This window comes from Marmota monax, unplaced genomic scaffold (genome assembly GCF_021218885.2).
Source record: "Marmota monax isolate L192 unplaced genomic scaffold, Marmota_monax_Labrador192_F-V1.1 WCK01_AAM20220418_F8-fsc00038, whole genome shotgun sequence".
Taxonomy (NCBI): Eukaryota; Metazoa; Chordata; class Mammalia; order Rodentia; family Sciuridae; genus Marmota; species Marmota monax.
In genome coordinates, this window is record NW_026692498.1 from 10,113,350 (window position 1) to 10,127,181 (window position 13,832).

A 13,832-nucleotide genomic window follows, 5' to 3' on the forward strand; every position below is an offset into this window, starting at 1 on the left:
ATGATTGAAAGCTGCCCATCTTCCGTCTTCACTTACTGGCTAAATTTGGGGTTAAGGGTGCAGCCGCGCTAGGGTCTCTACAGTCCGGAGAAGAGAAGGAGCGCACCGCAACTTGGCAAGAAAACTGACCAGCTGTCAAACAGCGGGCCCGGCGACGCCAACCCGACACCAGTCTTTGTGAATGGCTTATGAATATTCACGATTCTTTGGGCCAATCAACGCCGGACCTGGTCAGAGCACCCCAATCGGCGTCGTAGATGGGCGCTAAAACAGGCTAGAAACGGAACCCTGAATCGAAGGTGATAGGTTTCCGGAGGAGTGTGCTTGCGCGGATGGCGGCTTTACGCCACTTCCTGTAAGACTGGCGGAAGTTGCTTCTGAGTGCGACGCGGTTTGGAAGAATTCCGGCGGTGGCAGAAGTGGTTGCGTTTTGTCCGTACGGGAGAGTCGTCATGGCGGCGGTGGATTCGGATGTCGAATCGCTGTCGCGTGGGGGTTTCCGCTGCCGCCTCTGCCACGTTACTACAGCCAACCGTAAGCGGTGGCTAGTGAGGGGGTGGTTGTGGGTTTCACCTTTGGGTTCTAGCGAAAGTTAGGGTAATTGATCATAGTTCCCGTTAAGTCGGTTGGTAGGGTCACTCACCTCTTCTTTCAATCTGATACGAACGAGAAGATTGGAGAGTGGGAAAAGTCCCACCACTTTACGCCTTTCCTTTCCAATATAGGAAATCTCCACGATGAAAGTTTTATTATTTGCTCTTTAACCATCATCTACCAGACATCTGCTCTTTGCCTGGTCCTTTGCTGGCTTTTTTTTTTTTTTTTCCGGGGGGCGGGGGCGGCGTTCAGAGATACAGGAGCTCATCATCCAGATTGAGATATTTCAGTGCTCTGTGGATGTGTTTGGAGAGCTGTGACATTACAGAGAAGGCAGTAATCAAGTTGGGGAATACTTACAGAGGACAGGTGAAACTGTATGGCATAAATGGTGCAGAAGGTATCAGGAGGAAAAGGCAGAGGTCTTTGTACAACAGTGCAAAAGGCTCAATGAAATCTAGAATTGGGATCTTCCTGAACAGAGTCGTCTGTTCTTTTTTTCCTCTGCGAATGGTACTCCACCATATGTCTTTAGTAGGACAAACCAGAAACCCAGGAGTCAGTCTTTCTTATTTATTTATTTGAATCAGTTATACATGACAGCAAAATGATTTTTGATTCATTCTACACAAATGAAGCAGAATTTTCATTTCTCTGGTTGTTCCCAAAGTCGGGTCACTCCATTCCTGCAATCATACATGTACCTAGGGTAATGATGACCATCTCATTCCACCATCTTTCTTACCCCCCCATCCTCCCCTCTACCCTAGGAGTCTTTCTTGACCCCACAGATACTTTGGTGACATCAAGCAGCTGACTGGTAATAAAAATAATACTGGCAGCTAATTTTTCCACTTTTGGCCATGTATCAGACTCTCTGCCAGGTGCTATATATGAATAATAGCTTTGTGGTAGGTACTTTTTTAATCTTCGTTTTATTCTGAGGAAACTGATGCACAAAGAGGTTAAGCAACTTGGCCAAGACTCACACAGCTTCACAGGGCTGGGATTTGAACTTGGGCAGTGCAGTTTCATATTCTATACTTGTAGTCACTATTCACATATCCACATTTGATTCATGACGATCATCCAGGAACTTATATTTATTCAGTTCTTCTCTATATGACTTGGATAAGTTGCCTGTTAAATTTCTTTATAATTTTCAGGTGTTATTCTACCTAGCATTTTATATATATATATATATACACACACATATATATACACACACATGAAATTTATTTATTGATGGTTTAACCCTTTATGTTCCATCAGTCTATATATAGGACACCCATAAAATTTTAAATTGAATCAGTGTGGTGGCACACAACTGTAATCCCAGTGACTTGGGAGGCTGAGGCAGGATGATTGCAAATTCAAGGCCAGCAACTTGGTGAGACCCTGTCTCAAAACAAAAAATTAAAAAATCCTGGTGATGTAGTTCAGTGGTAGAGCACCCTGGGTGTAATCCTTAGCACCAAAAAACATAAATGAAAAAAAGCCTGAACCTGAATAATGTTTTAAAAAAATATTTAGTTTTTTTAGTTGTAGTTGGGCACAATACCTTTATTTTATTTATTTATTTTTATGTGGTGCTGAGGATTGAACCCAGTACCATATGTGCTGGGTTCACATGTGCTAGGCAAGCACTTTACCTCTGAGCTACAACCCCAGCCCCTAAATTGAATGATTTTATAGGTGTCTGAAATACAGGATGATGTACATAATGGATTTAGTTAAGAACTACTTGTAGTGTCGCAGTTCTCCTGGAAACCACTTAAGATAATGTACCATATAGACAAATAGATAAGAATGTCAAATATGAAGGGAGCCAGGACTTTGTTTATTTAAAGGTCACACTGTTTATTTAAAGGTCACACTTTCTGTGACTTCAAAGTATCAGTAGGATTTAAGTATGCACAGAGCAGAGCCAGAAGACAGATACACTGAAGAATAATTTGGATGTTTTTGTCTCACACTTGTTTCTGCAGGACCCAGCCTAGATGCCCACTTGGGAGGCCGGAAGCACCGGCATCTGGTAGAACTTCGAGCTGCCAGAAAGGCCCAGGGACTTCGAAGTGTGTTTGTTAGTGGCTTTCCCAGGGATGTGAATTCTGCCCAGCTCTCTGAGTACTTCCAGGCATTTGGACCTGTGGCCAGTGTTGTCATGGACAAAGACAAGGTAGAGTGAATAGCTTTGGGGGTAGAGTGAGTCAGGTGTGCTTTATACCAAAAGAGACAAACTAGCAGTTTGCTTTGGCTGGTTCCTAATGTGGCTTGTCCTTCGTGGATTCCACATAACTTCAGATAGCTTTGTGAGATTCTCACCCCTTTCCCATCCCCTGTATTTTATATGTTCCTGTGTTTAGGACTGCATTCTGAGTAGTGAATGGGATAGATGTGGTTCCTGCTTGTACAGAGCTTATAATCTAGAGGAAAAAGTAAACAATGTAATGAATAATTATAGTGAAAAACTGGTGCTTATAGACTACTATACCATTGGCAATAACTACATTAAGATCTGTGGTGATTTGGTCAGAAAAACCTGACCTGGACAGTGCTAGACAAACAAGCTTGTTTGTGGTAGTATTTTTTGCCTTGCTTCCATGCAAACCTTTTGTTACTGTTTCTTTAGTCTCTTGAAACAAATCCACTATTGTGATTCTGTATTGTTTGGTAATATTGTGGTTCTGAAGCTTCATTCTGATTATATAGGTGGGGCTTAGGTGATCACTTAGGGGCTTAGGGGCTGAGGGAATAGCTCAGTAGTAGAGTGCTTGCCTAGCATGCCTGAGGCCCTGGGTTCCATCCCCAGTACCACACACACAAAAAGTTATCCATATTTCTTTAGCAGACCAGGTCTTTTAGAAGATTTTATTAGTGCTTCCATTAAGCAACCAAATTTCAAGTGGCTTGGATAAAAGCTTCATTTTTCTTGAGTAACAAGAAGTCTAGCCTGGGCAGTCCATGGTTTTATTGTTTTCTTGCTCTGTCAGTATTGACGTGACATGTGGCTCTCACTAGGTTGAAGGGCAGAGTATAAAAGGCTAATGCCTGCTGATTCTGACACCCTTTTCCCCTTCCTTCTGAGACTTTCTTGCTAGGCTTCTTATATTTCCTCAATCAGACTTCTGTCACATGTTACCCCTAGCTGTAGGGAAGCCTATGAAATTAAGTTTTTTCAGATGGGCACTTTGTTTCTGAACAAAGTCAGGGTTCTGTTAATAAGGAAGAAAAAAGAAAGAAAATGCATATTGGGTGGACAGTTGTCAGTGTCTTCCCCAAGTTACTTTTTTTAAAAAATATTTTATTTACATTTTAGTTTTCCGCGGACACAACATCTTTGTTTGTATGTGGTGCTGAGGATCGAACCCGGGCCACACCCATGCCAGGGGGGCGCGCTATCGCTTGAGCCACATCCCCAGCCCCCCCAAGTTACTTCTTCAGAAACCTCAGTGTCCCCATTTTTGTTGATAATTATTTCTTCTGCAAAGAATGATCTTTCCCATTAATTAGTTATTTAATCAATATGTTGAAGCTAATATAGTTATATGAATTATATATTGATATATAACACATAATATTAATTTAAATATATATTAACAATATATTATAAATAATTAAGTTGGAAATTCTGGAGTTTAAGAAATACTTGGGAGGCAGCCACAAGTTTTTGCCCTCTCTAAATTTTAGAGGTGTTTATTATGGAAATAATACATATGAGCCTTAGAAGTAGAGTGTGTGAACTGCTTGATTTAAAATAAGCTCTAAACAAATGCTAGCTCTAATTAGGGATGGGGGCACTGAGAAGGGAAAAAGGGCCAAGACACATACAGCCTTCTGAATCTGCTAATTCTCCTCTCCCTGAAGTTTTTGAAAGAAATGTGTGCATCAAGACCAGGCCAGGCAAAGGGAAACTTAATTTCTAGTTGGGGCTTTGGTTGCAAACTTGATGTTGAACTATGGTCTGGTGTTTTATGATTCCTGAGAGACTAGCCTGTGCATGTTCAAGTAGCTGCCTTTGTCTTTGGCTTCACTTAGTTTCTTTACTCTGTTTGGCATAAAGGTAGAAGTGAGGGAGGAAAGGATAATTGAGATATGATTTTAAATTTAGATATGATTTACATCGCATAAAAAGTTACCCTTTAAAAGTATATAATTCAGTCCCAGCGACTCAGGAACCACAAGTTTGAGGTCAGCTTCAGCAATTTAGCAAGACTGTCTCAAGACAAATAAAAAAGCGTTGGGGACATAGTTCAGTGGCACAGCATGCCTGGGTTCAATCACCAATACAATACTACAAAGAAAAGTATATAATTCAGTGGTTACTATATTTATTAACACTCTCCAATCATCAATATTATATAATTCCAAGATGATTTTACTACCTCAAAAAAAAAAAAAAATCTCATACCCTTTTTGGTCACTCCCCATCTGTGACTCAGGCCTATGTGCTGGTGAGGCCATTCCCCCAGTTGATTTTTCTTTTTTTTTAAATATGTTTTAATTGTCAGGGCTGGGGTTACAATTCAGCAGTAGAGCACTTGCCTAGCACATGTGAGGCCCTGGGTTTGATCCTCAGCACCACATAAAAATAAATAAAATAAAGGTGTTGTGTCAATAGTCCTTTATTTTATTTATTTATTTGCGATGTTGAGAAACCCAGTGCGTCCCACATGCTAGGTAAGTAAGTGCTCTACCTCTGAGCCACAACCCCAGCCCCCCCAGTTGATTTTTTTGTATATGGTATGAGGTAAAGGTCCAATATCATTCTTTTGCATATGACTATCCATTTGACCAGCACCATTTATCAATAAGACTGTTTTTTTCCTCCTGGGTCTTGGCACCTTTGTTGAAAATCCATTGACTGGAGATGTGCATGTTTATTTGTGTGACTCAGTTCCATTCCCTTCGTCTTTTATGCCACTGTCACATTGTGTTTGTTACAGGATGACTTTTTTTTTTTTTTTGTACTCTGGATTGAACCCTGAGCTATAGTCCCAGCTTTTAAAATTTTAAAAAATGTTTTTTGAGACAGGATCATATTAAGTTGCCCAGGCTGGCCTTCAGCTTGCAGTCTTCTAGCCTCAGCCTCCCAAGTTCCTGGGATTACAGGTGTGTGCCACTGCACTCAACTGAGGGTCCTTTTTTATAATGAGGATATTGGCTCCAGCTTTACTACTGGAGAAGACATAAAAGAATAATGCATTTTGCCCCCAAACACTCATGTTTTTACTGTTTCTGCTAACATTTTACCTTTAAAAAATATGGTCCAGGACTAGGGTTGTGGCTTAGCGGCAGAACACTTGCCTAGCATTTATGAGGCTAGGTTAAATCCTTAGCACCGCATATAAATAAAATAAGTCCACCGACAACTAAATAAACAAAAACATGGTCCAATGATTATGATTGAATTCACTCAAATCATAGAAGCCTGGCCATTATATTGCTGTTTTTTCTAGATGCTAAATCCCTTGAAGATCAGATTTATGTATTTACATTCATGCCTGGAAGTGTGCGTAACATAGATTTTTTTGTGTGTGTGCTAGGGATTGACCTAGGGCCTTACAAATGTTATGCTGTGCTCTACTACTGAATGCTGAGCTATATCCCCAGCTCCACACAGATTCTTAAAGATTTTTTGTGTGTGTGTGTGTGTGTGTGTGTGTGGTCTTGGGGATTGAATCCACGGCCTTGCTCATTCGAGGCAAGTGGTCTACCATTGAGTTAACCCCCAGTGCCATGTGGTTCTTTTTTTTTTTGTACTGGAATTGAACCCGGGTTCACTTCCTCCAAGCTATATCCCCAGTCTTATTTATTTGGGTACTAGGGATTGAACCCAGAGGTGCTTAACCACTGAGCCACATCCACAGCCCTTTTTATGTTTTGAGACAGGGTCTCACACAGTTGCTTAGGTCCTCACTAAGCCAGCTGACGCTGACTTTGAACTTGTGATCCTCCTGCCTTAGTTTCCTGAGCCACTGGGATTTTAGGTGGGCACCACTGCATCCAGCTTATGTTTGATTTTGAGGCAGGGTCTTGCCAAGTTTCTGAGGATGGCTTCGAACTTTCAGTTTCCTAAGTTGCTGGGGTTTCCAGGGGTATGCCACTGCACCCAGCCTATATGGAGTTTTCATAAATGTTAAGTCAAACCAGGAAGAGTTAAGGAATGGATCATATTATAGCTTGTGAAATCATATTATTGGGAAAAATAAGGAACAATAAATGAGATTTTTCCAGAGGCATACTGGGGTGAGAATATGATGTATGAGAATTCTGAGAGACAATTGCTTTTCTTTCTTTTTTAAACTTTATTTATTTATTTATTTTTATGTGGGTGCTGAGGATCAAACCCAGGGCCTTGCACACGCGAGGCGAGCGCTCTAACCACTGAGCCACAACCCCAGCCCAACAATTGCTTTTCTAAATAGGTTCCCTGTTAATGAAAACAAGTACATATTCCCAATGCATGGGTTAATCTGCATTTCAAAGAATCTTATACTTTGTGGGAGCATGTGTTTAGATTCTTGGTTGCAAAACCATCATTCCTGTGGTTTGCCAGGGAGTATTTGCCATTGTGGAGATGGGAGACATGGGTGCTCGGGAGGCTGTCTTATCACAATCCCAACACAGCCTGGGAGGACATCGCTTGCGGGTCCGGCCACGGGAGCAGAAGGAGTTCCAGAGTCCAGCCTCCAAATCCCCCAAAGGAGCAGTGCCTGATAGTCACCAGCTGGCGAAAGCACTAGCTGAGGCTCCAGATGTGGAAGCACAGATGGTAAAACTTGTCCAGTTGAGGGAATTGTCTGAGGCTGAGCAGCAGCTTCGGAGCCTTGTGGTGGCCCTGATGCAGGAGGTCTTCACAGAGTTCTTCCCTGGTAAGTCCCCTTCCCCAGCGTGTGATCCCTTCCTGTCCTTTGCTCTGCCGTGTCTGAATACGTAGGTCTCCTCACCTGGAGGTGTTTATTTGATTGGTCTTTCATTTTTGTACTCCACTGTGTTCTGAAGTCTCCTGCTCTTCCCTAATGTTTCTGCACCTTTTTAAAAATATATGTATTTTTTAGTTTTAGGTGGAGACACAATATCTTTATTTATTTACTTACTTTTTAATGTGGTGCTGAGAATCAAACCTTTGTTCTCTGCTTGGCACTTAGGCTGTGTGGTCCATCCTTTTGGCTCGTCCATAAACAGCTTTGATGTCCATGGCTGTGATCTTGACCTCTTCTTGGATCTGGGTGACTTGGAAGAGCCCCAGGTGAGTGATCAGGGAGGCAGGCAGGGAATGGTCATATGACTGTGGGCAAGTTCTTAACCTCTCTGCCTTAGTTCTACATTTATAAAGATGGGAATAATGGGACATATGTGAAAGGGTTATTGTTATTGGAGAAATGTGAATATGGATGGATAAAAGGTTATAGAGTAATTTTAGGATTATGTTTTTGCTTATGTATATTTTCTGACATCTAATGTACACATTTTATTTTTGGAATAGGAAAGGGCTATGGTTATTTTTTAATAATTGACTTTATTTTTTTAGGCCAGTTTTAGGTTCTTAGAAAAGTGAAGCAGAAAGTAGAGTTCCTGTATACCTGTTGCCCCCACAAAAAGTGTCATTGTTTTCTTTGCAGTGCTGGGATGGAACCCAGGGCTTCAGGCATGCTAACTAAGTGATATACCACTAAGCTACATCCCCAACCCCAAAAAGAGTTGTGTTCTCTTTCTTTCCTAGGGATTATGTACTACTGAGCTATATTGCCAGACCTTTTTTAAATTTTTATTTTGAGACAGTGTCTTGCTAAGTTGCAGAGGCTGATCTCAAACTTGCCTCAGCCTCTTGAGTTGGCTGGCATTACAGGCATGCCTCATCTAGCCTGGCTAGGGGTTGGTTGTTTTCTTGAAAAACGCCAATCTCTATTTCTTTACATACACACAATTTATATCTTCAGAATCACTTAAGAGAAGGTTGCAGTCATCATGTCCTTTTACCCTTAATATTTTAATGTGAATTACTTAAGAACAAAGGCACTCTAGTGTGTAACCCCAGTACAGTGATCAAGTCCAGGAAATGTTATACTGGTACAGCTGTCCTGACATTGTCCTGTTGTATTTTTAGTCTTTATTTTGGAATAGTTCCTCTGCCTTTCTTTGTCTTTCATGACAATGATAGTTTTGTAAAATATAGACCATTTTATAGGATTAAAGTTTATTTTAAGAAAGGATTGCTAGGAGGAAGGAGAAAATGAGTTAATATATGTAAAGCCCATAGAATAGAGACTGGCATATAATAACCGTTAAGTATAGATACTGTCTTGGGGTCAGAGATGTCCCCTGATTAGGGGATAGTAGGAGAGGCATTCACACAGCTCATTTCTATCCACAGTCAGTCTTAAAGGCTCCCGAGTCTCCATCATTGGACTCAGCCCTTGCTTCTCCACTGGATCCTCAAGCCCTGGCCTGTGCCCTAGCCTCCCCTCTAGGCTCACAGTCTCCAGCTTCTCCCCAAGATTCTGAAGCCCTGGACTGTGGAACTCCTTCCTCCTCCCTGGCACCCCAGACTCCGGACTCGGCTTTGGCCTCTGAGACTGTTGCCTCTCCCCAGTCCCTGCCTCCAGCCTCACCACTGCAGGAAGACAGGGGAGAGCAGGACCTGGGAAAGGCCCTGGAACTAGCAGAGGCCCCAAAGGGGGAGAAGCCAGAGGGAGCAGCAATGCTGGAGCTCGTGGGATCCATTCTCCGGGGCTGTGTCCCTGGGGTGTACCGAGTCCAAACTGTGCCTTCTGCCCGGCGCCCTGTTGTCAAGTTCTGCCATCGACCTTCTGGTCTTCATGGTGACGTCTCCCTCAGTAACCGGTACCTTTGTGTCTGGTGGGGAAAGACTAGCTGAGTTCTGGGGTGCTGGGGAGGAGTCCTGACTTGGGAATCTTCTGTATCTGCTAAGTCAAGTGGTCCTTGTTTGGTTCTATCTCTGCCATTTACCTCTCTTATCTGGTTTTCATTTCAATGTTGGTAAAGTGTGTTCTTTGAAATACTGTTTTTAGAAGAAGTAGAAGAGAGTTCTGTGACTACATGAATTTGGGAAAGGTAAAGTTAAATTCAGACAGGATTCTCCCTCTCTTCCCTTCTTCCCCTTCCCCGTTCTTTCTTCTTTCCTTACTGTATAGCTTTGTTTATTAAAGGCTCTGAGAGGTCTTGTAATAAATAGCAGCTCTGTGAATGGCGAAGATGAGCGTATAGACTATTGTGCTACCCAAATTCTTTTTTTTTTTAAATGGTGCTGAGGATTGAACCCACAGCCTTGTGCATTTGAGGCAAGCACTCTACAACTGAGCTAAATCCCCAGCCCTACCCAAGTTCATTTGACATAATTTTTTTGTGTGTGGTACTAGGGATTGAATACAGGGCTTCCTCAAACACTGCGCTACATCTTCAGCCCTGACTTTTTTTTGGTGGGGGTGGGTGGGGTACCAGGGGTTGAACTCAGAGGCACTCAACCACTGAGCCACATCCCCAGCCCTAGTTTGTATTTTATTTAGAGACAGGGTTTCACTGAGTTGCTTAGAGCCTCGCTTTTGCTGAGGCTGGCTTTGAACTTGCAATCCTTCTGTTTTGGTCTGGCTGAGTTTCTGAGGCTTACCTTGAACTTGTGATCTTCTTGCCTCAGCCTCCCAAGTTACTGGGATTACAGGAGTGCACCACTCTGCCCAGAGTAAGACCAGTATTTTGGTAACACTTTGGGAAACATTCTTTATTTTATTGCAGCTGGCCCTAAGTCTGGAATGAGAGCTAATACGGTGATAGGTTCCCAAGCCCTAACACCCTTGTCTCCTTTGTTCCAGGCTAGCCCTACATAATTCCCGTTTTTTGAGTCTCTGCTCTGAGCTGGATGGGCGAGTCCGGCCCCTTGTGTATACTCTCCGCTGCTGGGCTCAGGGTCGAGGGCTGTCAGGTAAGGATGAATCAGAATAGACTTGGTCTGAGTTGGATATCAGAACGAAGGATTCAGGGAGAGAAGGGTGCACATAGGAACCAGGGTTGAAAAAACTGCCAATGAGGGGTTTGGAAACACCTCTTCCCTAACTGGAATGATTGATTATTTATACAGGGAGTGGCCCGCTTCTGAATAACTACGCCTTGACCTTGCTTGTGATCTATTTCCTTCAGACCAGGGACCCTCCTGTGTTGCCCACTGTGTCCCAACTCACCCAAAAAGCAGGTATTTCAGCCCAGCCTCCACCTTCTACTTCATCAGTTTTGTGCCTCTGCTTCCTTATAAAGCCACCATGGAATGAGATTTCTGCTGTCAACCCGATTACAACCCCTCATTCCTCTAATCTTCCTGTTTCCAACTGACCCCCTCCTTTTTTGCTTTCACAGGTGAGGGAGAGCAAGTGGAAGTTGATGGCTGGGACTGTAGTTTCCCCAGGGATGCCTCAAGACTGGAGCCCAGTACCAATGTGGAGCCCCTCAGTGAGTCTGGGGAGGACTGTTAATAATCTCAGTCTCTATAGTCCATGCCTTGGAGCAGTTCAGTGGCTTGCCTGAAGCTACTCTGCTAGTAAAGGCAGGGAGAAGCATCTGGGAAAGGACATGGCTGGGGTGTAGGAAGGGAGGCTTGACTTTTTGTTTATAGGGATCAGAACAGAGAAGCCTGGTTTCCCAGGACTTTTCTGAGCCCCTTGGGAGGGAAAAAGAAAGTCCTGCTAAGGAAGTAGCTATGGTGCAGGACCTGTCTCAGTCTCAGTTCCAGCTTCCAACTGACCCCCTTTCCCTAATCCACCTCCTCCTCCAGGTTCCCTGCTGGCTCAGTTCTTCTCCTGCGTTTCTGGCTGGGATCTTGCTGGCTCACTGCTATCCCTGAGGGAGGGTCAGGCATTGCCAGTGGCAGGGGGCCTGCCCTCTAATCTTTGGGAAGGTCTGCGCCTTGGCCCCATGAATCTCCAGGACCCCTTTGACCTGAGTCACAATGTTGCAGCCAACGTGACCAGCCGGGTGGTTGGGCGACTACAGAATTGCTGCCGAGCAGCAGCTAATTACTGCCGAAGCCTCCAGTACCAGCACCGTTCCTCTAGGGGTCGGGACTGGGGGCTGCTCCCCCTTCTGCAGCCCAGCTCTCCGAGCTCCTTGCTGTCTGCCATGCCCATCCCCTTACCCCCTTTTCCCTTTCCCCAGCTCAGTGCTGCTGTGGTCCAGGTGTTAAGAGAAGCCTTGGGATGCCATATAGAACAGGGAACCAAGAGACCACGGTCAGAAGGATGTGGGATTGAAGAGTCTCTCCAGGGAGGGACGAACAAAAGATTGAAACTTGATGGACAGAAAAAGAGCTGTGAGGAGGGAAAAGAGGAGCAGCAGGGATGTGTAGGGGACCACAGTGAAGATGGGGTGGAAGAAATGGTTATAGAGGTTGGAGAGACACCACAAGACTGGGCCATGCAGAGTCCTGGGCAATCAGGGGAACCACCCCTGATGACCAGAAAGTATCTAGCCACTGGAGAAGAGGGACAGCCAGGCCATGTAGTGCTGCTGGCTGAGCAGGGACCCATGGGACCTAAGGTGGCCCAAGAAGAGATGAAGGGCGAGACAGGGAAGGGGGCATCTTCCCTGTCTTCAGTGAGCTGGCGCTGTGCCTTGTGGCATCGAGTATGGCAGGGGCGACGGCGTGCTCGGAGACGCTTGCAGCAGCAAACCAAGGAAGGAGATGGAGGCAATGCTGGCGTGGGAGCAGAATGGCTGGCAGTAGAGGCTCAGGTGACCCAAGAACTGGGGGGGCTGAACTGTTGTGAACAGAGACCAGAAACTGAACCCCTCCTGGCCTTTGTGGCATCGGCCTCCGAGGCTGACCAGACTCTCACCGTGACTCCACTCCGGGACTCCCAAGGCCTGTTCCCTGATCTCCATCATTTCTTACAGGTTTTTCTCCCTCAAGCACTTAGAAAACTCCTCTGAGGACATGGACCATAAGGGCAATAAAGCTGCTAGTTTAATACAGATACTTTCTAGTTTTCTCTAATTTTCACCTGGTATGAATCCTTCTACCCTTTCTTCCTGCCTGTTCCCAGGACTTCATGCAGCCTTCCCACCTGTCTGATCCAACTACCCTAAAATAAGCATGGTGGTTCTGGGTCCCCCCTCACCCCATTTCCTGAATGATATTATGGTGGGTTGATCAGTACTTGCTAGAACCAATTTGCCTCCACAATTACCCTGCTGCCCCACCCCACGTTTATGAATAAGTGACATGGCTGGAAATTTGGGTTCATCTGGTCTCTCCTTTAATAGGAAAGTTCATCCTACTCTTAAACTGGCTAAAAGATTTGTCAAACCTGAATATGGGTAAAAAAACCCCTATCAATCCTGTCTGGTTGGCACATGCCTGTAGTCTCAGCGACTCAGGGGGCTGGGACAGGAGGATCACAAGTTTGGGGCCATCCTCTGCAATTTAGTGAGACCCTGTCTCAAAAAGACTGGGAAATGTAGCACAATGACTTAGACGCCAGTACACCCGCCCCCCCAAAGGCAACCCATCATAACTGTCAGCCTCAGTGTTGGTGCATGCCTGTAATCCTAGCTATCCCAGAGGCTGAGACTGGAGGATCGCAAGTTTGAGGACAGCCTGGTTGATTTAGTGAGACCCTGTCTCAAGTTGAGGATGCAGTTAAGTGGTAGAATGTCCCTGGGTTCCATCTCCAGTACCCCCCGCATAAACACACAGAACGGAACTGCCTTGCGTCGCAGTTCGACAATCCTCAGCTCTTAATGGCCAAGCCAGCCTCCTGAAGAATGTGGAAGGGACATGGCAGAGATCCGGTGCCCTAACGGCATCCCGGAGCTGCAAGGAGGTTTAATGGGAGCAAACCTACCTTTCAGGGGTTTCTGACTTGGGCCCTAATTAGATATGCATCCCTTTCTAGAGAAAACAAGCGAAACAAAGGAATTTCTCAAACTGCCACCTCCCCGCAGCAGTTTCTAACTCTTCTGGGTTTCACACAATCATGGTGTGAGGGGCTCAGCGGAACCTACCAGCGAATCTTCCGTCGTGGGCGGGCGAAAGAACCCGCAGGCACCACGCCAGGAGCCTGCGCCGCGCGAGGCTTGCAGCCGCGCCACGTAGCTATGAAGGGGCAGCTTTTCCAGCTGGTTCTCACACTTTCCGTTCCCTCGGTGCGTTGTACCTCCTGTCGGATTCCGATTGGTCGGCTACGCCTGCGGGGCGGGCCAGCTAAGAACTCCCCTGCGCAGGC

General features: G+C 45.0%; 1 protein-coding gene and 1 long non-coding RNA gene across 3 annotated transcripts; one reads left to right on the forward strand and one right to left on the reverse strand.

Annotated features, from left to right (window-relative positions):
* Positions 1-372: 372 nt before the first annotated feature.
* On the forward strand, positions 373-12,579 carry Tut1 (terminal uridylyl transferase 1, U6 snRNA-specific). 2 transcript variants are annotated; one of them, XM_046445537.2, is made up of 9 exons: positions 374-534; positions 2,586-2,776; positions 7,157-7,472; positions 7,749-7,849; positions 8,975-9,444; positions 10,431-10,540; positions 10,697-10,807; positions 10,969-11,061; positions 11,384-12,579. In XM_046445537.2, exons 1-9 carry the CDS (start codon positions 453-455, stop codon positions 12,535-12,537), a joined length of 2,628 nt encoding a protein of 875 aa, XP_046301493.1. In that variant the 5' UTR covers positions 374-452; the 3' UTR covers positions 12,538-12,579. The 2 variants fall into 2 exon arrangements, with proteins under 2 accessions (XP_046301495.1, XP_046301493.1); XM_046445539.2 differs by lacking the exon at positions 10,969-11,061 and having other exon boundaries at positions 373-534.
* LOC124093216 (uncharacterized) lies at positions 6,243-13,767 on the reverse strand. Its single transcript, XR_006851886.2, has 3 exons — positions 13,612-13,767; positions 7,725-9,456; positions 6,243-7,631 (listed from the first exon to the last, which is right to left on the reverse strand). It is a non-coding gene; the product is annotated as an uncharacterized LOC124093216 (long non-coding RNA).
* Between the last annotated feature and the right edge of the window lie 65 nt (positions 13,768-13,832).

What these genes read in the sequence shown, in the direction of transcription:
- Tut1 (XM_046445537.2), top strand. Translation starts at nt 453, where the DNA reads ATGGCGGCGGTGGATTCGGATGTCGAATCGCTGTCGCGTGGGGGTTTC. An exon ending in GTGACTTGGAAGAGCCCCAG is followed by an intron (nt 7,850 to 8,974) that starts GTGAGTGATCAG and finishes TTCTATCCACAG; the next exon opens with TCAGTCTTAAAGGCTCCCGA. An exon ending in TCAGGGTCGAGGGCTGTCAG is followed by an intron (nt 10,541 to 10,696) that starts GTAAGGATGAAT and finishes TTATTTATACAG; the next exon opens with GGAGTGGCCCGCTTCTGAAT.